Raw genomic sequence first — 26,250 nt, 5'->3', positions numbered from 1 at the left:
TATTTTAGGAAAATGATCATTGGGCTTTGAAATAGTCGTTGTGAGAGGTAAGAAGGCTCCAGCCATGTAGGGCCTTACCTTGTAGGCAACAGGAATGCCTTAGTGTAGTATCTTAAGCCAGGATTGACATAATCAGATTTACATTTTAAAAGGCTTCTGTACTAAGTGTGGAGAGTGGAACACGGGCCTGGGAGAGTGGAAGTGGAAGGCTGTCACAGTAATCTAAGTGGCAGGTCACAGGAATTGGACAGAGATAGCAGTAATTGAGGTACAGATAAGTGGACAGATTTGAGAACTCTCTGGGATGTACAATTGACAGAAATTGGAGATTGAATAGTTGGGGAGATAAGGAAGAAAAAAGCAAAATCAAGCGTGATGCTCTAGAATTTAGATTAGTCCGCTGGTGGGGAGGTTTCAGGTAGCACAAGTAAGGCAGGTTTGCTGGGACAGTGGATGAATTTAGTTTTAGATGTGGTAAATTTGAGGATCTTCTCAGACACCAGATGTCCCTTAGGAAGCTCGGTTTATGGATGTGATGCTTAGAATACTGATGCTCACTAAAGATACGGATCTGGAATTTATCAGCCTGTTATTAGTACCTGAAACCTTGAGAGTGCTTGAGACCACTCAGGGAGAGGAAGGAGAAGCAAGAGAATGAGAACGAGAAAGGAAGCAACATTAGGGGTCAGGCAGAAAAATTGGAATCCTCAATGAAGACTGAACAAGAATGGTAACGGATCTAGCATGAAAACAGAATCAATACAAATAAAGTAAAAGCTGTGGCATGGCCTTTGGTTTCAAAAACAAAGGCCAGGGCCGATGCATCCCATATGGGTACCAGTTCAAGTCCCAGCTACTCCTCTTCCAATCCAGTTCTCTGCTATGGCCTGGGAAAGCAGTGGAAGATTTCCCAACTCCTTGGGCCCCTGCACCTGTGTAGGAGACTTGGAAGAAGCTTCTGGCTCCTGGCTTCCAATCAGCTCAGCTCTGGCCGTTGCAATCATTTGGGGAGTGAACCAGTGGAATAGAAGACTTCTCTCTCTTTCTGGCTCTGCCTCTGTTTGTAACTCTGACTTTAAAATAAATAAAATAAATCTTAAAAAAAAAAAAAGAACAAAGGTCATTGATGGCTTTGGTGAGAGAATTTCAGTGGAGAAAATCAAGGGAAGGGGAGAGGAAAGGCAGTGGTAGTAGGAAATTAGGGGAGGTTGTTTTAAAGGTAACTGACTGCAAAGTTTTGACACGGTCTTCATGACCTGGTCTGGGCTTACTTCTCCAGCTGTGTTATTTGTTGCTCTCTATCTCATTCCTTAATTCTCAGCCATGTTTTTGTCTGTTTGTTGGTTTTTCCCCCTAGTCGCATGTATGATGTTCACTTAGCTTTGGGTCTTTGAATCTGCTACCTCTTACGCCCAAAGTACTCCTGTATTCCTCGTTCCCCTTCCATGGCTAGCCCTAAGTTAGCCTTCAAGTCTCAGACTGATGTCTGAATCCTCCAGCAGAGTCACTTCCGCTGCTGTGTGCTACCATCTACCATTCAGCCATAGTGGAATCCTGATTGGCTTCGTCTCTGAAAAAGCTGGGTGGGGAGTGTTGCGATTTGGGTAATGGTTTTCTGCCACCCTGACACCCTACATCCTTGACCTCCTCTGCAGACAGCCAGTTTCCCTCCTGCTTCTTCACCAGGTTATGACACAGCCCGAGGGCCCTCACCCGTTCCATGCTTCTTGGACACTCCAGCTGCCAGAATCCTGAGCCAAATCAGCCTCTTTGCATCGCAGGTTTCCCACCCTCAGGTATTTTTTTATAGCAGCACAGATGGACTAGAATGGGGCTCACTAGGACAAAGAAAAGCTGTTCTCAGAAGCAGCTGTTAATAGAGATAGTAAGCCTTTACCATGTCTTCAGCTGCTTTTGCTCATTGGCGGAGTCATATTAATGAGAAGGCAGATGTTTTATTGATCCAGATGGAAAGGGAGTGGTGAAGGATATTGATAAGAGTGTGGTTGGAGAAGGATTCCTTGGAATCTGGATTATATACAGAAACTGAATTTTGCAGGTGGCAGTGGACTTAAGAACACAGAAGGTCATGGTAAGGGAGACAGAACGAAAGAGATGTGGAGGTAAAAATTGCGGTCAGAACCTCAGACATTGGAATTAGGATTCAGAGAAAATGCAGGTATAGGAAATGATAAGGCTGAAGTTACTAAACTGTATCAGTGACTCAGGATATCAAATGCGTACTCAGAAGCAAGCCTAAAATTCAGTATACAGAGTGATCAAATATTCTCTACTTCTGCAGAGCCTCAAAACTATTCCTGCTACTATCTAGTAGCCTTATATGCTTTGTAAATATAAAAACAAACCTGTTGAATAGCATTTCTTTTTTCATTATTGTCCCCCAGGATGCTATAATGCATTTGCCAAAAATAACAGTTTTGATTTTGCAGCATTTAGTGTTTAGAATTTCTTCTAGATGTCCTTTAGCTGGATAACATTAGCTTTGTTAGGAGGTCACTTTTCCCTGCAATACTAAAGAACTTTGTTGTCAGATTATAAAAGGGTACTTTCATGTTTATTGTTAATGTTCTTACATCAATAATGAATGTTCTGTAGCCATAGCTAATAACCTAAAAGTAGAACTATTTCACCTTATCTCAAACCCTGCTTGTTTTTGTTTTGTTTTAGTTTTTATCTTATCAAAGTTATAAATGTATGATAATTTTATAGGGCACATAGTTTTTACAAAGCTTATAATGAAAGAATGGCAGTCCCGTACTCCACCCCCAACATAATTTTGCTTTCAACTCCTTTTGCTAATTCTTATGAACTCCCGCATTTTGAAATAATTGGCTTATAGTTTTTTTAAGCTTTAGATATTATCTGTTACCTCTTTATGGTGGAAAATGAGTAGTGTTCTTAATTTATCACCCTTCAAACACATTCCTTGTCAGTTTTCCTGTAACTTCCCAATATAGTTGTATCTTAATTACTTTGTGTATGAATTTTTGTTATCCTAACACGGAATAGTTTTATTTTATGACTCTAAATATTAACATTAGAGAAAGAGAGAGTACTATGACTGCTTACTCTATCTTGATCATTTTTCTAGATTTAAAAAAATAGCAGTTTTTGGTGTAAACATCTTTAATTTCTACCTAAATTCTCTGACATATTACTCTTTTGTCAGTACTCCGTCATTTTGTACAACACATCACTTCATGTGTGCATGTCTCATTTCTTAGAGAATTCTCTGTGCTTTCTTTCCCCTTTGGAATGATATCCATTGGAGCCAGTTGCATGGCTCCCCCTGAGTTCTCCTTCGACTCTACTTCTTAGACAAGATTCAGTCAGGAAACTGCAAGTCGCAGTAGACGTGTCAACAGCAGAGATGTAATATAGTGAATTACCAGAACTGAGACAGCCCAGAGAATACAGGTAAGCCAGAGAGTAATTACATCCAGAGGCTTCCATAACAACTGTGGGAACAGAAGCAGAGATTGGCAGTACCGGAACCGTGAGCTTAGACTGAGACCTCTGAATATGGAGTCGGTGCTGGGCTGGAAACACAACACAGGTGCTATAGAGTTAGGGTATGGACTGCTGAGGACAGACTGTTCATGACTGATGTCTCTGAGCATTGTACTATGGCATTCTGGGAGTGCCAGTGGAAGAGAAAGTAGACAAAATGTCATTGTGGGAGTAAGGCTGGAAGATACTGAAAAACTGTGTCACTCCACCACCAAAAACCAAAAGCAAAAGAACCTCTTTTTTCTCCTCCTACATCCTAGTCTCCCTTTAGAGTGTCCTCTTGGCAGAGTTTAAGGAAGAATCAGGTGATGGTTGTGCTTGAGAAATGTTTTCCAGCGGCTGTGATCCGGCATTAGCACAACAGGGGCTGTGCTCGGGCATTAGTAAGCAGAGAGCGGAAAGAAGGGTTGGTGTGGCCTGAGAACCAGTGCAGTCCAAGCTACTAAACACATTGATGCTTCCCTGTGTATTTAAACTTCATCTGAAGCAGCAGTTGCAGCTATCTGCTTCCACCTAGTAAAATCCTACCATTTTTCCTGTAGATGGAGAAGACCATGCTCATCACTGAAAGCAAAATCAATGTCCACCTCTTGGTGTATTAATTTATCTTCTAATTCAGGGCACAGAACACTGAAACCAAACACCTAGCTAAGTGGTATGTGGGTTAAAGCCCAAATTGTGAAGTTAACTGACCCTGAAACTCCTTCAATAAAATAATTTAATAAATGAGGAAGAGAATTAGAAGAAATGAGTTAAAATGTACAAAACCATTCTTTGAAGATTCTCTTTTCCTGTCTTTTGTACTGAATTCCATGTTTCTTTGATCCCTTATTGCCGTGTTCCGAATGCCCCCCCTCCCCCAAGTAATCATATGTTGCAGCCTAATCCTCAGTGTGTTTTGACTACGAGGTGGGGCGTTTGGGATGTGAGTAGGTCATGAGGGTTAGTGCCCTTATCAAAGAGGCCTGAGGGAGCCTCCTAGCCCCTTGCCTCTCCACCCTGGGGGGATGCATAATGAAGGCACCATCTGTTAGAAGACACTGAATGCGTTGGCTCCCCAGCCTCCAGAGCTATAAGCACGCCTTCTGCTAATACATTCTTCAGTCCAAGGTATTCTTTATAATAGCCTGAAAAAAAGACACATGCCTTCCCCTATCTTGGTTTAGTTTACCACACTGACAGAGCATATTCTCACATCGCTTCTCATTTGAACATGTCTTTATAATTTGAAGGAATTGATTCATTGACATCTGGTATCCAGTGTTTCTGTACAAAGCCGGTGCCATTCTAATTCCTGATCAGTCATAGGCTCTGAAGGCATTTAGAATCATCTTGTCTCAAGTCTTCTAAAACTTAGTGATGTCTTGATTTGAGGCCTCTAATTCAGTGGACCTTTTCTATCTGGAAATTGAAATCTTTCAGGTCACGCATTTTTCCCCTTTTCTTTTTTAAATCCTATCTTCTCTTTTTTCCCCCTCTTTTGACTAATCCTCTTCTATGCATTTTAAAACTTCTGTAGTGATTCTCTAGTTATATTCTCCAATTTCTCATCTCTATTTGATGTGTGTGTCTGTGTTCTATCCTTTCTCTCCTCAAATCAATAAGTGTAGTTTTTTTTTTAAAGATTTTATTTGTTTATTTGAGATTAGAGTTACAGACAGTGCGAAGGACAGAGAAAGGTCTTCCATCCAGTGGTTCACTCCCCAGATGGCCGCAACAGCCAGAGCTAAGCTGATCCAAGCCAGGAGCCAGGAGCTTCTTCCTGGTCTCCCATGCGGGTGCAGGGGCCCAAGCACTTGGGCCATCTTCCAATGCTTTCCCAGGCCATAGCAGAGAGCTGGATCAGAAGGGGAGAAGCTGAGTCTCGAACTGGCATCCATATGGGATGCCAGCGCCGCTGGCAGAGGCTTAACCCACTACTGCCACGCTGGGCCGGTAAGTATTGCTTTCACTTGGCCCTTGCGCTCAGTACAGGGCTGGAGCCTGCCCTCTGGAGGGAGAGCTGGGACCTCACCCTGTGTGAGTAACCTCCAGGTTCTGCCTGCTTCCTGTGATTCACCAGTCTCCAGAAATATCCATGTTTTTCCTGTTGGTTTTTGTTTGGCTGCAGTTTTAATTGTTTTATAAACTTCATCAACTCCAGTAGACTGTAGTACAACTTTCTCTGGGGTTACCTGAACTGGAACTACTTCAGTGTCTTAATTATATTTTCTTAACAAGAAATTCAATTTAATACATAAATACCATCCATCATTCTTTCAATTTTTCTCAAGTTCATCAAAAATATTCACTAAGTTATATACCCTGTAGGCAGTTTTATTAATTATTCATTTTAAAAGCTCCCAGAAAATTTTAAAAAATCTTTTTAGACCACTAATTTATGTTTATCTTATGTCTAGTAAATAACAGGATACATCAATGTAAATATTGCTACTTTTTAAAAAAACATATTATGTCCTGAGAGCTTTTTCTAAAAATTTATTTTGTTTATTTGAAAGGCAAAGAGGCAAAGTGACACAGAAAGAGAGAGAGAGAAGAAGAGAGAGATTTTTAATTTTTTATTTAAGTTATACAAGTTTCATACATTTCATATATACAGATGTAGGAACAAATTGGAGCTCCCCCACCCACCCACCCACCCACGTTCTAACCATTCCTCGCCCTTTTGGATTCCCATTCTTAATTTTTATAATGATCTATTATCAGTTTACTTAGTGGTCTTACTGGTAGCCCTACTCTAAGTATTGGAGCTCAGCAAACAGTATAAAGAGGAAAAAAACAAAACAAAATAGAACAAAATTAAACAAGATTGTTCCTCAGTGGGAGAGACAAGGGCTATAAACAATCATCCATTTTGCAAATGACTATTTTGTTTGAATACATTACATTTCAGGCCTTCTGTTAATTGCGTCAGATCAGGAAAAGCATACGACATTTGTCTTTTGGGGACTGGTTTATTTCACGTAGTATAATGATTTCCAGTTGTGACCATTTTGTTGCATTAGACAGGATTTAATGTTTTTAAAAGATTTATTTATTTGAGAGGTAGAGTTATAGACAGTGAGAGGGAGGGACAGAGAGAGAGGTCTTCCATCTGCTGATTCGTTCCCCAGTTGACTGCAAATGCTGGAGCTGTGCGGATCGAAGCCAAGAGCCACAGCATTGGACTAAGCTAGTTTTTTTTTATATAAATACTTTGCATACAAATTTGTTTCCTTGAGATTTGGTCTTAAATTGTGGTAAGCAAAGTTTTTTTAGGATTCTTAACTAAATATTTTTGAGTGAAAAAATGTGGTAGATGAATTTATGATCCATGTTATTAAACGTTTAAAAATTTCTCATGAATCAATTCATAAGTCACACATAAAATTAAAATTTTTTCTCAGTTCCCTTTAGTATGCTTTTTAAAAGTGGGGTTTAGAAACACATGATATTTTTATGATTTTCTGAAGTCTTGCTATTTTTGAGTTTATTAGTTTATGATAACTGATAATGGGGTTATACTTAACACAGTGGGTTTTTATGAAAAGTTTTTATTTCCAAATAGTTTCTAATGTCAGTGTAATACTGTTTTAGCAATTGTGCTAGTCCATCAAATAAATGCAATTCCATTCTTATTTATGGGTAGAGAAGGAGTGGATTTGGGTTAAGAGGTTAAGTTTCTGATGTTGTTAAATGCAAAAGAACTCAAATTTCATAGGGAAAATAAAAGCATTTTTATTTTTTTAATTTAATTTTCCTTAAGAAAGAGATGAGAGAACTGATTGTTATGACTCTGAGAAAACTGGTTTTGATTCAGAAAATGATTATCCATCATATTTCATCCTGTCTGATTGTTTCCTAAGTATCCCATAGCATGACATTTTATCATATTGTATGTGCTGTCCAATGTTTGCTTGCTCACTGTTTCTGTGAGCAACAGAAACTATGCAACAGCCAACAGTGATCCCACCCCAGTGAGTTTTCTCTGTCATAGCCGCTCTGGAATGCTGTGTTAAAGTAATCAACTGGTTATTTTTAAGAGGCAAATCCCATTCACACTGACTCAAGAGCGTCAGAGTTTTTCGTGCTGTTAGGTTTCTGTTATGGCTTATTTACAGAATCTTTCTTGAGCAGCCCTTTAGATACTACCAGTCTCCTACAGGAAAAATCACTGCTTTGAATACAGAGGCTACAGTTGCTTGTTCAGAGCCTTGGTACAAATAGATGTCAATACTGGATTCCAAAGCAGAGATGCCTAAGGCTCCCATATACCTTACAGTTGTTGACATTACCCAGGGATCAGTAGTAAGTGTAACAGTAAAGACTGAGTAGGCAGTGAATTAGCATTTCTACTTAGAGATGATTTGATCATGTTCTCAGCTATAGTAGAGGGAATCAGTTTCAAAAACAAGCAGTGGTAAACTTCGCTAACAGAGTTAAAAATCCTGATCAGCTCAAAACAGAACAATGCCTATTACAGTGGGTTCTTCACATCCTTGGATTCCACATCTGCAGATTCAACAAAGGTCAAGCAACCACAGATTCAAAATATTCAAACAAGTTCAACAACCACAGATTCAAAGTATTTGGGAAAAAACAGTTGCATCTGTGCTGAACACTTGCACAGACTTTTTTTTTTTTTTGTCGTTATCCCTTATACAACCCAGTATAACAACTCTTTTCACAGCAGTACATTATCCCAGATATTGTAAGTAATTTAGAGGTGACTGAAAGTATATGGGAGATGTGATGGGTTAGATGAAAATTCTACACCACTTTATATGAGAGGCTTGTTCTATCTGAGGACTGTGGTCTGTTCTACACACATGGATTTCAAAATTACACCGGAACACTGGCGAGCTCAAATTTTAATTCCGTTATTCACAAACTTTCTGAAGTGATGTTGTAAATGAATAAACGCATCCTGTTTCATCATGTAGGAATGGAGCACAAGTATTCTGTGTCTTTGCACTTTTGTGCCTACTTTTAGGGAGAAAAAAGAAGCAGCAAATGCTCATAGTAGGACTGGACATTGGAGACCACTATGCATAAGAAAAAATGTCTGCTGCCTTGGGGCTTTTATTTTAGTAGAGGAGTTTGACACACTATATTCAAGTAATAATTTTACATAGTTCTTAGGTGATACTTAAAATATGAGAGTTATGACATGGCCTTAAAATGCTAATTATTTGAAGCATTATAATTGTAATTCACAGTTTTCACTTCCAGGTCATTACCTTTTGAGAAAAGAATCTACGTGATCCGAGGTAGGCAGAACCTTGCTTGAGATGTTTACAATCCCTTGAGATGTTTATACATGTTTTAGTGGGCCTTACAGAAATTTTGCAAGAAATTTTATTCCCGCTTATCTGTGAATGTTCGGCAGTTGGCTTTTATGCATCCAGAGCTGTGCAAGATACTTGGGAGGTACTATGGAAGATACTATGGAAGAAATGTGAGAGCTGATCCTGGTCCTCTATCAGGTTCGAATCTAAAGGCAGAGATAGCATTTCTGAAACGACAAGAGAAAAGGCAGAAGTGGGCTGGTACTGAGGAATAATTGTGAGAGACTGAATTCTTGAAGAAGTCGATGCTGGTTAAATTAGCTGGAGAGAACTTGAACAGAGCATTGATGCAGTTAAGGTGGTGTGCCATTGACTTAATCTTTGATTGACAGAAAGACCAGTAATCACAGTAAACAAGGCCCTGACCAAACAAATAAGAAAAACCAAAAAAAAAAAAAAAGGAAAAAAAAAAAAAGGAAAAAAAAAAAAAGGAAACAAAAACAAGCAAACAAGCAACTGAAAAGGTTGTTTCCTGAAACTTAAGAGTTTTAATGGGGGTCAGATTTTAAATGTTGAAGTTGTTGTTACCTGCTGCAATGATAACCCCTAACAGTCAGCTAGTATTGCCTCCTTAGAGTACTCCTTAACACTGAAAGTTAATCGTTCTCAACCTTTTTATATAGGAAAATAAAGACATGGCGCAAAATCTTAGAAGATTCTGGACTGGCTGAGGAGCTTAGGCAGCATGGGTACTCAGAACTCTCAATAAGGGTGAGAACTGACTGCAAAAAGAAACATTTTTGTCCATGTTTCTAACAGAACAGACATGCTCTCAAAATGTGTTTAATTTGTGGTTTCTGCCGCTCGTCTACCATTTGAAGTCATGTAGATTATTTTGAAATGACAGAACTAATAAATAAAGAACAGCTGTGCTAATACCCCTACACATTAAACAAGAATGGAGAGTAAAAGATTGGAAAGCGGACACAATAATACAATATAGCTTTTGTTGAGTCTGCCAGCCTCAGGAACCCTCCTCAGGTCGTCACTGGCCCATTTGTCAGGAGCAGCGTGAGAACAGGCTGCAGGGTAGAGGCAGAGCCCAGAGATGCTCCATGCTCCGCGATTCGGCAGGCCTGAGTCCTGAGTGAGGCCTTGAGTCCAGCACAAACAGGCCTGTGGCTCCTGCTCCTGGCATCTACACTGCGTGGGATGGGTAGAGCCCCAGCACTGAAGAGGAGTGTGTGCCCCTACCCCACCCCCGTACCGTGGGTAGACAGGCACAGTGCGCCAGTTACCCACTCTTACATCCAAAAAACTCTCTAAATAAATAGTCTGTTTCTAGTAAAATCTTTTTTGTTGAAATTGGGTTTCTAGATGGTTCTGATTTTTTTGCTACTTTGTTTTGAATATTTGTTCAAGAAATTGATAGGAATTATATACTACTACAGCAGTAATGATTTTGTGACTGTTTTAAAAGTTACTTGAGTGAAAGTTGAACATCTTTTGATTACTGTATAAAGCCCCTGCTTGTTTGCCTGTTCTGAATAATAGAGTTCCTGCCTGTTAAGGAGCTAAAAACTAGTGAATTAGAAAATCAATAGCAAAACATAGCTGCCTACTTTTAAGAGAAATAACAACATCTTGTTTTATACTGAATTAGCTTTACAGAAAGATTTAAGAATTCTCATTTGGAATTTTGAATAACTCCATTTGAGTGATAATTTGGAAGATGTTATTGGTGATTTTGGTATTAGTTCCTCCTTCCTTCGTCACCTAAGATGGAAATCCAGAGAGCTGGACTTAGGTTTCTCTTGGCCTGTTAATTTTGCTGCTTACTTTATCCAGGACAAGGTGTGGCATAAATTCTTTATCCATCTGGCATTTTAAAACTCAGAGATGAAAAACTCTACTTTCTAAAAATGCTCCATCTTCTAAAAGTTGCTTGACAGTTGTGGTAGTGAGAGAATGCAAGATCAATTTGTGGGTTTATGTTTTGCTGATAACGTAATCTATTATCTAAAAAAAGGCTTTTTTTTTCTTGTTTTGTATTCATTCAAAAAAGTACTATTTTACAGGAGTATTTTGTCCTCTACTTTGTGCTCAAAAAGCTTCAAAACTTAAATGCAAAAATTTACTTTGAATTTATTTATTCACTTCGTACATAAAACTTTCTTGTTTAAATACACATGCTTGATAAATGGACTCACTTGTCATTATACAAGAATGTAGCATATGCTTTGGACCATTTGATCTGAAGTTTGAGAGAAATAGATGTGACAAATACTTTGGAATAACTTCAACTGAATAAATTCGTTAGAATTTTTTGAAGTCTGTTTTGTTAAACATTGCTCAAACTGTTTAATTTAGGGTAAATATGTTTGTTGAAGAACTCATTTAAATAAAGGAAAAATACCTTATGTGATTCTCCTTCTTTTTGTTACGAGACAAAAAGAGGTGAGGTAAAGCGAAGACTTAAACTGACATTTATGACCTGCTTGGGCTTAAAAATTACAAATATATAGGGTTGTTTATGTTTTTTTCTGTACCTAGCATTAATACTCAATCCTATAAGGTACATCTATAATATCAGAAAATATCAATATATATTATTTACATTTTATGTAACTGAGTAAATATTTCTTAACACCTACGAATCTTTAGTATATAAGTCTGTTGGCAAGGGGTCTGTAATTTGGGTTATCTTCCACTCCTGTTTTCCTACCTAAAGATTTAAGTTAGCAAAGATAATTCATCAAGAAAAATTTACTTTCTAGGGTTATATAATGAAAGGAATTAACTGAAACATAATATAAAATGCCATTCAGATTTCAGACACTGGACTGCAGGTCTATCTTCATGATTTCTAGTTTACTTGTAAGTTGGTTAACAGGAATATGTCCCAAAATTCCCATATATCTTAATTTCTTCATACTTCCTAATCTGCATGTAACATAGTTCTTAACCTATTTATAGAAATATTCTTTTCAAGGCGATCCATGTGGGGCATATTGTTGTTTGATAAATGGCCTAATGAAAATGAGCTATCACCAGGAAGAGCAGTTACCCAACTAGTGGATAAAGTCAACATCCTGCTGTGTTGTACTAAGGTGGCTTTATCTGTGCAAAAAAGGAAAAATCCAAAGGAAAAAACGCCTCTGATTTATTCTTTTGCTACTCACTCACTGTAGTAGACTCTGTCTTCAGAATTCTGTGTGAAGGTCTGAGCCCAGTCTTCCCTTTCCTGGCTGTCTAGGTAGGTAGGGTCCTCTGATAGCAGGAAGTGCAGTGACCGCATAGAGGACTCCTTCAGTAGGTTGGCTAATTGCTCTGGGCCTCAGTTACTAATTCAGGAAGTGAGTGTAAAAGTTCTCTTTTGATGAGGATTAGATGAGGTTAGATTTTTGCTGGGCTTGAGTTACACTTCTGCCATAAGACTTGAGAGCTATATAAAATAGTTACTATTTATAGTATCTTATTATCAAGTGTAATTACCCTAATTTTAATATCAGCTCTAATTATGTTTCATGTTACTAATCATGGTGCTACTTTATCAGCATTAGGATGGTTTTAAGGTTCTTATTTTTACAGAAATGTACTCAACTTGACAAAGCTGTTATTGATCATTTATAGTAATGAATTATGGTCTTTAGTACATAAAGGAATAATTGCTGTGGGATAGCCCTAGGCTTTACCTTTCTTTTACCTATTATCAATGTTTTGATATTTTTTTCAGTAATAAGTTAAATGTCAGTGATTTCTTTTTACCATTGTTGTTAGCTCAACCTACAGTTCAAAATCTGCATATATAGTTCCTTTCCTTTTTCTGAGGACACAAAATTAGGCGTCAGTAAGTGGATGGTATTATGTTTATATATGATCTATAAATTGCTTTCTTTGCTAGTAGGTGAGTGACTTATAACAATTATTCATAGGCTATATGTTGATTTACTTGATACACTTTAGTGAGAAAGTGGGAAGGAGCCCTTTTTTCCCCTTCACTGCACTTGGATGAGTGTACTTTGAAAAGTTCATGGAAAGTAGAATTAAAAGGTGAATTTATTTTAGCACAACAAAATTGAAATTTGTGCATGTATTTTTCATAATATGTGTTTTCATAAACTTTTGAAGACCCCTCATATCCATGATTTTTCAAAAAGTTTTGTACCAAAATAAAAACTTTTTAAAAATATTTATTTTATTTATTTGAAAGAGTTACAGAGAGAGGTAGAGAGAGAGAGAGGTCTCTATCCTCTGATTCACTCCCCAGATGGCCACAACGGCCAAAGCTGCACAAATCCAAAGCCAGGAGCTTCTTCTGGGTCTCCCATGTGGGTGCACAGGCCCAAGGACTTAGGCCATCTTCTGCTATCCTAGGCCATAGCTGAGAGCTGGATCGTGGAAGAGGAGCAGCCAGGACTAGAACCAGCGTCCATATGGGATGCCAGCGCTCCAAACTAGGGCTTTAACCTGCTGCACCACAGTGTGCCGGCCTCCCAAAAGAAACTTATTTTAAAATTTCATTTCCCACTAACTTTTTGCAGTATTATGTATCTAGTAAATACATTGTATTTGAGTCTTTCATGTTATTTTCCTCTCAAAAGAAATTGTGGATGCTTGAAAGTGGGCAGCTGTTGATATTACCTGCACACTAACCATGTTTTCCTTTCATTTTAGTTCAGACTTGGTTCCTTCAAACTGGAGAAAGTTGCAAGCCCAGCTGAGATCATTAGAGAGCTTATTTGTTACTGCCTGGACACCATTGCTGAAAATCAAGCCAAAAATGAGCACCTGCAGAAAGAAAATGCAAGACTTCTGAGAGACTGGAAGGATATTCAAGGACGGTGTGTACACGGGGTGCTTGCGTTACAAACCCACCAAGCTTCCCTCTTCTGTAGCCTCAAGCTAACGGATTGTAAACTTACAATATCTGTGGACTAGCATCTATTGAAAATACAACTGTCATGAACTATTCCTTTACTTTATATGATTAAATCAAATTGGTAGTCAGTGGTGTGCATGATGGGCAAGCAAATAAATAATAAGGAATAATTGGGCATTGCAGTTCAGAATCCATTACTGTAATATTCATAAAGAATTTAGGTATAGGCTTTTTATAAGAATTAATTCACCTCCAATTGTAGACGTAATACTGAATGAAAGACATCTGAAATATAAATAAGTACAATGGAGGCCTTATTTGGAATCAGTGAATGGCAGCTATTGCAAATGATGTGTGTTTTGGCTCCTAATAGGGCTTATTTCTCCTGATTGATTGAAAATTCACACTACAAGCATTTTTAAAAGATGAAGTAATTGTGGCTACTGGATAAAACATTGGGAAGCCTTTTATTTTCCTGGCTTTGCCTCTTATTTTTGTAAATGATGAAGAGGAAAGTAATTTATCATCTCAGTTATGAACTTCCTTAACAAAATTATAATCTAGGTTGCTTCAGTGTGTAAGTTCTGCTGTATTAGGTAAAAGATATTTGGAGTAAATAAAAGATTGTAAATACGTCCTGACAGAGATGTGTGTTATAGTACATTTTGTGAGTAGATAGATATTTTATAGGTAAATTATGCATAGAAATGTCTAATTATGTGGAGTAAATATAATAATGCTAGCAGATATTATTATATTCAATAGTTCTATCTTCCACTCACACACAGAGCTTCAGAGCAGGAGAACACTGGCTGCCCAGGACCTTCTGAGAGCAGTCACTGTGATTGCTCCGTGTGTACATTAGTAAGTGTATCGGGAGTCCTTGAGCAATAGAAAGGGTCGGTGCCCATGAATGCATGTGAGCATGTGGTTCACTAAAGGAAGTCATTTTTCTGTATTTTAATTAATGCAAGACGTGCAATTAAGTTATTAATACCTGGCTGTATTTGGCCCTCAGTTATTAAAAAAATTATCATGTACTCTTTCAGTTTAAATTAATTTTTACTAATTTTTACTACCAGTTATATATCCATATAATTATATATAAATAACAAAATACTGAGGCCAATGTAAAACATCTGTAAGTATTAGGAAACCATACTGAAAAAAGCAAGTTAATTTTGCTCTTTAGCTTCTGTTTTCTTCATTTGAGCATAAATCAGTATCAAATATCTGTGCTACAAACATTTTTTGGACTTCTATGTGCAGTTTAGGTGTGTCTTTCTGTTTTATAAATGAAATAAATCAGATTCAAGGAGACATACCGGGGCCGTGATAAGTCATTATACTTAAAACTCAGAATGCCCTCAGGATGATAGGAAATCTGATCCACAAATTGCCCACAAAAATGCAGCCTGGGTACTTGGTACTTGAACAAATCGCTGTGAAATGTCTGCAGAGGTTGGAAGAGGTATTAGCTCATCAGTATTCCGCACCACTCCCGTAGAATTGAAAGCAGCAGGGAGTGAAGCGGAGGCTGTGCAGACGACACGCCCCGTGCTCTAAGACAGTGTATGTGAGGAGCACGTATAATATGTGGTGCGCACATGCCTCATTTGCAGTTTCTGAACTCCCCAGAAAGGGCTTTGTCTGATTGTGGTTAGCAGGTTTCCCATCTGATCAAAAGCACGGCCTTGTATCCTGTCACCTGCCCGATTTTGTTCATTCTAGCTCTCCTCTTTTTATTGACACTGGATCCAGCACGTTCAGGGCTCAAAAATGTGTGCCCTGGGGGTGGCCCGGAGAACTGAGAGGAAAGAGTCCCCTCCAGAGAATTTCAAGCTCTTGATTGTGTTCCAGATGTTAGGCTTAGAGCTGTATGCACTTCCCAGATTGGGTTTTCTGCCCTGTCAGAGCAGGAAGTATCCACTTTCTGTGTCCAAATACAGCCAGGTATTAGGGGCTGTAAACACCTGTATATCTTGGTTATGGCCGAGCCATGCTTTCTTTTTCTCCCTTGGTAGGGTCTTAGGATGCTGAAAACAGAGCAGAGGATTGTAAACTCCAGCTTCCATAAGGCAACAAGGGATTTTAGAGTGGTAAGAAATAGAACAGAGCCTACCAAGTTAGATACAAGGGAACTTTGAAACTAGAGTCATTAGACTCAGGGCATGATGCTAGGGGCAGCCACCACTCGGTCTGTAGGGCAGCCTCTGGTTACTCTGTGTCAGTATCCATCCATGGTCCAATCATGTCTTCCACATCATGATTCCACCCTGCATATGGGGTGGGGTAAACATAGGTAAGAGATCAGAGCTATTCCACAAGCTATGGTAAATGAGTTTGAAGTATTCAACGGAATATCAAAAGGTTCATGGAAAATAGAATTAAAAACTACCCTTATATTGCTTTAAGAAAAATGCTGAAATCCATGCAGGATTTTGACATCATACGTTTTCCATGAAATTTTTGAAGTACCCTCGTATGCATGGATTTAAAAATTTTTAATGCCAAAATAAACATCTTTTACTTTCATTTTTCAGTACCTTCTAGTTTTTTTTATATAAAGATTTATTTATTTATTTGAAAGTCAGTGTTACACAGAGAGAGGAGAGGCAGAGAGAGAGAGAGAGAGAGAGAGAGGTCGTCCATCCGATGGTTCACTCCCCATATGGCCGCAACGGCCGGAGCTATGTCGATCCAAAGCCAGGAGCCAGGAGCTTCTTCCTGGTCTCCGACGTGGGTGCAGGGGCCCAAGGACTTGGGGCATCTACTCCTGCTTTCCCAGGCCATAGCAGAGAGCTGGACAGGAAGTGGAGCAGCCGGGTCTCAAACAGGCGCCCATATGGGATGCCGGCATTTCAGGCCAGGGCATTAACCCACTGCGCCACAGTGCCAGCCACCTTCTAGTTTTAATATATAATAGGATATTATGTGAACAATAATCAGTCATATACACCTGTGATTATTAACATGAAGAGTATATTATGAAGAGATGTGTGTGTTATCATAAATATGAGTAACTGATAATTTATTTTTATGAAATGCATGTTTATATAAAAATAGAAGGAGAAAATTACATATATTTAGTGTATTCTGGAATTGTGGGTTAGATTTTTGTTATTTTGGTATTTGTGGATCACTGCTAAGATCACATCCAACTTTAAAGCTGTTTCCCTTTAGAATGACAACAGAGAATCAGCAAGGTTTGAATGAGGAACGCAGAATCCCAATATGAATAAAGAGAGAGCTTTAATGTGTAGAGGTTCAGTGTATATATTTGCTGTCGTTTTAGCTATTGTTTAGTAATTATAGTTTTGGCTCCATTTTGAATAAGTGGTATTACTCTATTACTTTAATTTTTGTAGTTTAGATAAAAGGTGGAAACATGCTAAAGCTTGTATGTGAATCCTTAGGTTATGAGCTATATTCATTTCACTGGGTTTTCCTACTTAATTTCGAATAACGGCTCTCAAGTTCCATGTTACTGAATAGAGCTTTTGTTTGCACTCAGACCTCAATTTAGAAATCCTCTGGCTTCATTCTGAGTTACAGCTATTAAACCCATAATTGGAGGCAGTTTTCAGTGAATTGGGTTGACACTCATGGAATCATTAGAATAGAAGACCTTGGAAGCTTTTCTGTGTCATCCCTCTGCCTTCCAGCTAGGATCACATTAGATCCAGATGAATTAAGTCTGATTTTTTTAAGACCTCAAGAGATATCTCCATCTCCCCCTGGTAGCCCATTAGAGTGTTAAGAAACAGTCACAGGCAGAACCCCCCCCCCCCCCCCCTTGGTAATCTGAATCCTTCATGGTACAGTTGAAGGCCATTTCCTCTTGTTCTGTCATCAGAAAGGATGAAGAACAGCTGTTTGCCATCTTCTTCAGTTCTTAAAGGCTTATTAAACCTCGAGTCCACAGCTTGCTTTTTTCCTAGTCCATTTTTGCTTTCTTTGTCCTCTCAGCTCCGTTCACATTTTCTTTGGCTGTCCAGCCCTGATGTGGATATGAATTTGGAGAGAAGTGGTTGTTGATATGAGGACTGCTGCACTGTGTGTCCGCTGTTTTATTTTGGACTGTTGTTTAGTCTTTTGTTTCATTTTGGATGTTATTCTTGCATGAAATTGCTTTAATTTTACTCTTATTTTTGTTATTGCTTTGAACATATTATTCTTAGATTCTTTTCCCAGCCAAAAACTTTTCATTTTGGATATTCAGTATTTTTCTGCATTTAGTCATTATCCTTTCAACTTTGCAATATAGTATGTATACGTGTGTATTCACACACACACACACACACACAATCCTTTGGTCCATGGTCTTTGCTAACTCAGTGCTAAATTACTAGTAAAGCACAGCATTATCGTTGCATTGTCTTAGTCACTGGTGACCCGACACAGTCCTTGGTCCTTGGGCTTTTCCTCTTTGAGGTTCCTGATGGTCTGATCCATTTTGAGCTCTGCCTTGGAGATGATGCGTGGATTCAGCTGTAGTCTGCTTTTCCTGCACATGGGCCTTCTTTAGTGGTAGTAAACTGAGCAGGGATTCCCATGTTCTTCCTCCCTGAATTGGTTTCATCTACTGATTCCTGTGCTGTTCTTCAGCTGGGTCTTGGCAGGAATCAAGAAATACGGCACACATATCGACATCATTGGGACTATAGGAAAATCGAGGTCTGGGGCCGGTGCTGTGGCACAGTAGGTTAATCCTCGGCCTGTGCACCAGCACCCCATGTGGGTGCTGGTTCTAGTCCTGGCTGCTCCTCTTCCAGTCCAGTTCTCTGCTATGGCCTGGGAAAGCAGTGGAAAATGGCCCAACTCCTTGGGCCCCTGCACCCGCATGGGAGACTTGGAAGAAGCACCTAGCTCCTGGCTTTGGATCAACACAGCTCTGGCCGTTGCGGCCATGTGGGGAGTGAATCAACGGAAGGAAGAACTTTCTCTCTGTGTCTCCCTCTCACTGTCTATAACTCTTTCAAATAAATAAATAAGTAAAATCTTAAAAAAAATTGAGGTCTGGAGGAAGCTGTGTACCTCTTAGTTACCAAATATTGAACAAAAGAGTAGCATTTCATATCATACAACTGTTAGCAATGATACTGTTGCAGGGCCTGTGTTGTGGAATGACAGGTAAAGCTGCAGCCTGTAATACCAGTATCCCACGTGGGCTCCACTTCCGATCCAGCTACCTCCTAATGTGCCTGATAAAGTCGTGGAGGAAGGTCAAAGTGCTTGGGCCCCTGCACCCACATGGGAGACCTTAAAGAAGCTACTGGCCCCTGGCTTTGGCCTGGCCCCACCCCAGCCATTGTGGTCATGTAGGGAGTGAGCCAGCAGATGGAAGATATTTCTCTCTCTCTCTCTCTCTCTCTCTCTCTCTCTCTCTGACTCGGTAACTCTGACTTTCAAATAAATAAATAAATCTTTTTAAAAAGTAATAATACTTTAGGGCTAGGCATTGGGCTGTTTTGGTCAAAGATTAGCATGTGCACATTTGATACCCAGCTCCTGCCGCTGGCTGCAGCTCCCTGTCATTGCAGACCCTGAGAGGCGGCATGTGGTGGCTCCAGTAGCTTGATCCCTGCCACACATGTGCGAGACCCAGACTGAGTTCTCAGCTCCCAGCCCTGGCCAGTGCATACATGCTGGCAGTGAATCAGTGCTCGTGTGTGTCCCTGCAGTGATCTTCTAAAAACTTTATTTTAAAAGAATTGTATATAATAATAGTGACGACACTGCACTCTGTCCCAGTCAGCCTCCACTCCCCAGCTTTTCTAGGAAGTGTTTTCCAGCGAGATGGAAAGTTAGTTGGAACCAAATCCCTAAGCTTTTTTAGAACCAAGCAAGGTGAACTCAAAAGAAACCCTTTCTTCTATTGGCTTCTTTCCCCCATGATAGAAATGGTGTTGCATTTGCAAATGAGTTCTGGTCCTGGGAATTTAAATGAACACTATCCTTCAGGAAAATTACATATTTCAGTATTTATTTTCACTTTAATGTGTTGTACCAATTATTAATTTTATTATTCATGTGAAAATTAGCTTGATAGTCCATAAATCCATGTAATCAGTCATGTTATTTGATTTCTTTTAAAATCTAATACAGATTTAAGTTAGGTAAATTAGTGATTTGTTACCATTCCTAAAATCTTATATCGCAACCTTGCAATATTAAGCAAGATTTCTGTTGTATATTTTATATACCATTTTAAATTTTTCAAAATTTTATTTATTTAAAAGGTAGAGAGACAGGCAGAGATCTCCCATCTGCTGGTTTACTCTACAAATGCCTGCACTAGCAAGACTGGGCCAGACTAAAGCCAAGAACTGGGAATTCGATCTGTGTCTCCCATATGGGTGGCAGGGACCCAAGTACTTGAGCCATCATGTGCTACTTCCCAAGTGCACATTAGCAGGAAACTGGAATGCAGAACAGAACTGTGACTGGAACCCAGACATAGTAATGTGGAATGCAGGCATCCTAAGCAGTATCTTAACAGCTGTGCCAAATGCTCACCCCCTTATGGTGGTTCCTACTTTGCAGATGTTTTGAAGTACTTTATAATTACATACTCAGGTATTTTAGTGGTATGTGTATGCTATTCATCTTTTGAAAAAAATACTTATGTTAGGAGATATTACGAGAAGATGAGTATTGTGCTTAGGTTACACTTTGCCTCTGAAATAGGAGGGCAAACATTCTCTTGCTTAAAATAAGCCATCGATGTTGGCAGCTCCACTTCAATTTTAATCCTTTTTCCCCTCACATCTTTTGGTATATTTCTTTCCAGTAGGGAATACTGTTATATTATTTACCTCATTTTTTAAAAGGTGACTATAAAAAAAAAAATGCTGTTCCAGTGGTGAACAGAAGTGTAACATTCGGAATTGCCAGTGTCCCAGTTCCTGGTTACATTAGCCACATTAGTCTTTCTGCTCAGCCCTGCTCCTTTAGGGGAGAGCTGTAGGCAGCCTTGGCACCCAGCTGGGGTCATCTGGTCCCCAAGCTCCACTTCCACTAGGACTGGCAGAGGTCTGCAACCTCCTAGCGAAACCAGCCAGCCAGGAAGGTCCACAGACAGGGCCCTGCAGATGGAAGCACGCGGTGTCGGCCATCCCCTCCGTCTGGACCCATCTGGCCCATTGCAAGATGCTGCACCGTGGGGCGGCACACCAAAGTAAAGGCTACCATGGACTTCAGCTGGGAGGAGCTAGGAGTGGCCAGAGGACAGTGGGTGTCTCTGTGGCTCCCAGGAGGCAGGCTGGCCAGTGTGCAGGATGGGAAGGAGTACTCCTTCGAGCTCATCTTCTTCCTCAGGGACAGACTGGCTCCCAGCTGATAGCAGCAGTCATGCCCATATGGAATGTCTACAGGAAGGAGAGCCAGAATCCTAACCTACACGGAGAGCTCCAGGCCTTTGCCAGTCTTTGCCTGGCTTCTACCAAGGCCTGGATCGTCGGCATCTGGGCACACAAGACTGGGGAAGCTGTAGAACAGAAGGCTGCAGAAAGAAAGCGCTGCTAGGGACTTGTAACACATCAGCAACAAAGCTCGAAACTGAAGGACAGATACTCGTGTTAACTCACTCACTTCATACAGTTATCTGATAAATACGGCTAAACATCTCTAGAGTCCCAAACGCTATGCTAGGCGCTGAGGATCAGACAGCCGGGGAAACGCACACATTTTCTGCTCTCCTGGGTTTCACAGCCTTGGCGAAGAAGACGCCCTAAGAATTTGCTGTAATTGGTTCCATATGTTCCTTTTCCTCCTCTGTGAAGCCTGACTTCTCTGTGTCTCTAGATAAGGAGGGTTGTTGAAAGTATATGGGCATACAAACAAAAGTTAGCATTTTAACCGTTTTCTTTGTAATTAGCCATTAAATATATATACAACATTTATATATTACGACTGATATGTGTGTATTTTATATATATATATATATATGATATAAAATTACTAGGGTGCTGGGGCTGGTGCTGTGGCATAACCAGTAAAAGCTGCCACCTACAGTGCTGCCATCCTCTATGGACTCTGGTTCAAGACCTGGAAGGCCCCTTTCCAATCCAGCTCTCTGCTATGGCCTAAGAAAGCAGTATAAGATAAGGCCCAAGTCCTTGGGCCCCTGCAACTATGTGGGAGACCCGAAGAGGCTCCTGGTTTAGGATTGGCCCGGCTCCAGCCATTGCGGCCATTTAGGGAGTGACCCAGCAGATAGAAGACCTCTCTCTCTGCTTCTGCCTCTGCCTCTCTGTAACTCTCCCTTTCAAGTAAATAAATAAATCTTTAAAAAAGTACTAGGATACCTATGTGGAACAGCAAACAAATAAGTTTGCTTTCTCTGCTGTATAGATACATTGGGAGATAGCTATGGCTCATTTGAGTACTGTAGGAGTCATACATGGGAGAATTTTACACTTTGCCTTATATATCTAAAATTGAGGACATGTAGTGTTTCACATTTCTTATTTCATTAATCGCTCTTTAGAAACATCAGATAGGATACTTTTACATCTCCATATGTGTGTGTGTGTGACTGATGTGTTTTTTGTATGCATGAGTGCTGCGAGGTTATAAGGATGTAATGAGTAAGTCATGTTCTTGTTCTGAGGCCATTCTTAGTCTACAGGATAATCAAGCAAATTAGGTCCATGACTTTATCACAGAACAAGTTTATGGTTGTTTTCATGGGAATGTTGAACAACACTGAGGAAACCAGTGGCAATTATTCATTTGAAGTTTCTCCCATAAAAGCATTCTTTTATAACTAAGCCATAGATGTAACCAAAATTATTACATGTAGGCATTTATTTGTCTTTCATGCTTTATTTGTATCAATTTTCTATTTTGGTCCATATCTCTGTACCTAAATTACTGACCTGAATAACCAGTGACCTCTAGTTACTTCTTTAATTGCCTTTATGAAACTTCTAAGGCAATGAGTGCATATGAACACATGATTTTTAATGGTAATTTGCTTCAAAAGTTTTCTTGAAATTTAAGTATTACATTGAATAATGAGGCAGCTAAGAAAAACGCTGTGATTTGTTTATTTACTCTTCTAGATTTGAAAAATGTGTGAGTGCCAAGGAAGCTTTGGAGGCCGATCTGTACAGACGGTTTATTCTGGTGTTGAATGAGAAGAAAGCAAAGATCAGAAGCTTGCATAAATTGTTAAGTGAAATTCAAGAACTAGAAAAGAACACCGAACACGTAAGGTATCTTGGTGCTTATATTTTTGGATGATTCCTTTCCATGCTTAATGCAGGTCAGGTGCCAACTTTTTAGTGATATGAGATCACTGGGTGTTCTGAGGTTGGATGCTCTGCCCATTAGGGATGTCAGCTCTCTGTCTGCCTACTCTCTTAAGTACGTCTAAGTGATAGAATTAGCAAGAGGCTTCTCTATATGGTATTTGTTTAATTCTGAGACATCACTGAGAAAGAAGCAAATTTACTTTTTTAAAGAAAGCTTTTACCGACTATAAAACTGCCAGATTGACACTACGTATTTGTCTTACTGATATCTAAGCAGGAACTAAGTGCAGAATCACGTTGCTGATGTTAACTACCAAGGAGTACTTATTTTTATCTAGTCATCTCTCTCCTTCTGTGGACTTCTCTCTGAGAGTGGATGCATACTTGATTCTGAAGAAGGAACCCTAGGTGACAAATCGCTTGCATGACTTTGGACAATCGTAGGTTCCATAGGCACTACCAGGTACAGATTAGAGTCCGTTGCATTGAATCTGAGAAGAGGCACACATGTGCTAATGACAAAATATAAAACACAACACATTTGATGTCAGCTGGTTTAGCTCAGGGGTTGTTCTGGCACTGATACCTATTAGTCTATGGCTTTGGGCAAGCTGTTTCAACTTTTTCCTCACAGTAAGGGTAAAGGTAACAGGAGCCTTCTCAGGATTTTAGGGCGACCAAATGAAATACAGAATTCCATTGAGATTGGAAAGTGCTAAATTCTTTGCAATCCACAGAGAAAATTTTGCAGAATAGTATTTTGGTATAAGAAGAACCTGATTAATTAATTAATTAATTATATTGAGCTCTGAGCGCCATTCAGATTATTAGGTAACAGAGATGATTTATCTTAATAGAGTTAATATACAGTCTTCGAAGTACATTTACCTAAAACATACATATTCCAATACATATTTTCATAATTAGAATCTTTTTCCTAGAGCTTTTTTTTCTTTAAAGATTCGTCTATTTATTTGAAAGGCAGAGTTAAAGAAAGCGGGAGAGAGACAGAGCAAGAGAGAGAGAGAGAGAGAGAGAGAGAGATTGATCTTCCATCTGCTGGTTCACTCCCCAAATGGCTACAGTGGCATGGCTGGGCCAGGGCAAAGCCAGAAGCCTGAATATCCATCTGGGTGTCCCACATGAGTGGCAGGGGCCCAAGGACTTGGGCATCATCCGCTGCTTTCCCAGACACATTAGCAAGAGCTGGATCAGAAGTGGAGCAGCTGGAACTGGAACTGGAACTGGCACCCATATGGTGTGTCTGCCTCACGGGCAGCGGCGTAGCCTGCTGCACCGTAGTGCCGGCCCTGGAGCAATTTCTGTAATTACTTAATGCTGAACTCGCTGCGCAGCCAGCGTGAGCCCAGTGACTTTCAGTGCTCCATTTCGCCCTTTGTAGGGAGCCCACAGCCTGCTCTGAGCTGAGTGCTGACCGAGAGACAGTCTATGATGCGAGCACTGATGAGGAAGGAGAGAACCTGGCTGGGCCCTCTGTGGCGGCTGCAGGTAAGGGTGATAGACACTCATTTCTACCATTGAATGCCTCTCACTTGGGCTATGTATTCTAATGATAAGAAGTTGTGTTGGAGAATGTTGTGGGTTTCTATTTTAAAACCTCAAATACTTTGTTGTGAGATGTAGCAATCCAAGCACATGCTTATACACACATACAGCACCGTATACTATTTCTGGTTAAACAAGGATGCATAACGCATAAGAAGACAGGACTTCGTGCTGAATCTCACCACCTGAAAGCTGGGTTGTCTTTAGCATTTGGGATCTTGTGTAGCTAGACCCCACGGTGGAGCTCTGAAGTGAGGTTTTCAGGAATGCAGTGGCTGACTCAGCCGCGGGTCTTCTGGAAAGGGGCCGTGGTGAAGTAGAGAAGACTGGAACACGGGCAGCTGAGGTTCCCTGATCCTTACACAGTTCCTTGGGCAAGGTGCCCAGCAGGTGTTCACCTGATGGGTTTTTTTCCCAGAGTTTTATAGATCTCTTAGCGGCAGTGCAAGCTGGAGTTTGTGACCCATGAACTCATTTTATAGTCACATGGTTCTGATCTAAACCCATTAGTATAAAAAGAAACTGTTTGAATCACTTCTTTAGAAAATATTTTTGAATACCTTTTGTATACCAAGAACTTTTGTGTGCAGTAAAGAATAAAACACAAAAATCTGGGCCATTGTGTGGTTTAAATTCTCGGAAAGGAAACAGCTAAGATGATGAAGAAATTCAATGCACAGTGTGTTAGTCTGTGCAACACGCTAAAGATGGTAGCATAGCAGGGACAGGTAACAGGAATGTCAGACTGGGGGTAGGGAGGAAGGTTGTGATTGTAGCCAGAGTCCCAGGAAAGGCTCGCGTCCGAAGGTGAGACAGCATGCCGTGCTCAGCAGTCATCTAAGGTCAGAGGCCCTGATCTGTGCAAGCGTGGAACACAGGGCAGCGTGGGTGAGGCGGGGAGATGAAGGCGGGGAGAATTAGGAGATGAAGTCAGAGAGTCGGTGGGGCCACTCATCTGCAGGACCTTGAGGGACACTATAAGGACTTCAGCTTTTAACGTGAGTTGGGTTGGAAACTGTTGGAGGATTTGAAACACACAAGTGACAATTCAGGTTGGAACAGGATTTGGCTGGCTGGTGTGTTGAGAATAGACTATCAGATGACAGATTCGGCAGGTGGGATAGATGGAGGCTCATTCAACAGTCTGATAAAGGATGTGTGTGTGTAGGTGACGAGCACTGAGCAGGTTCTGGATGTGTGGAGAGGCAGCAGGATATGTTGTCGACATGGGGATGGCAGAGAGCCTAAAAGGGGTAGCCAGGTGCTGCGAGGCCGGACCACAAATGAGGTATCTTGGCAGCCATGTGAAAGGGGACCTCCAGAAATAGACAGCGATCCACTGAGGGCGGTGCAGCGAATGGGGCTAGGAAGAGGGGGACTTAGGGACTCTGTGGGGCTCCTAATGGAGCATTCTAAGTGAGGTGATGGGAGGTAGAAGATAGGAGGTTCAGAGGAAATGAGAGGAGAGATGAGAAATGAGAGTTGGAGATGAGACAGCAAACATAGGCAATATTTTCAACAAGTTTCACTGTAAAGAAAAGGGAAGACATGGGGCAGCCAGTGGATTTGGAAGTAGGGTAAAAAAGAGTGTTTCTTGGTGTTAGATGAAAGAGAACGCTCACATGTCTGTATACTGATAGAAGTGAGTAAGGGGAGGGAACAGAAACATCAAGATGGAGACAGAGCAAGAATTGCTGGCACGCCACACCTGAGCAGAGGAGACGGGACCCAGTGGACACGCAGT

At 40.3% G+C, this 26,250-nt stretch overlaps 1 protein-coding gene and 1 pseudogene across 8 annotated transcripts in view; one reads left to right on the top strand and one right to left on the bottom strand.

Annotated features, from left to right (window-relative positions):
* XRCC4 (X-ray repair cross complementing 4) overlaps positions 1-26,250 on the top strand; it is a 338,412-nt gene that overhangs the window by 95,102 nt on the left and 217,060 nt on the right. For 6 of the 8 annotated variants that reach the window (XM_062212454.1, XM_062212451.1, XM_062212457.1 and 3 more), the window contains exons 4-6: positions 13,476-13,642; positions 22,749-22,901; positions 24,343-24,449. In XM_062212454.1, the coding sequence (XP_062068438.1) occupies positions 13,476-13,642; positions 22,749-22,901; positions 24,343-24,449 (427 nt within the window). The remainder of the gene's footprint in view (positions 1-13,475; positions 13,643-22,748; positions 22,902-24,342; positions 24,450-26,250) is intronic. The other 2 variants (XM_062212455.1, XM_062212456.1) reach the window with 1 other exon arrangement.
* Positions 25,333-26,250, bottom strand: part of LOC133774699 (signal recognition particle subunit SRP68-like) — a 34,474-nt pseudogene continuing 33,556 nt past the window's right edge.

Source organism: Lepus europaeus, chromosome 15 (assembly GCF_033115175.1).
Source record: "Lepus europaeus isolate LE1 chromosome 15, mLepTim1.pri, whole genome shotgun sequence".
In the NCBI taxonomy this organism is placed as follows: Eukaryota; Metazoa; Chordata; class Mammalia; order Lagomorpha; family Leporidae; genus Lepus; species Lepus europaeus.
The sequence above is the reverse complement of the archived record's forward strand: the minus strand, read 5'-3'. Positions and strand labels throughout refer to the sequence as shown.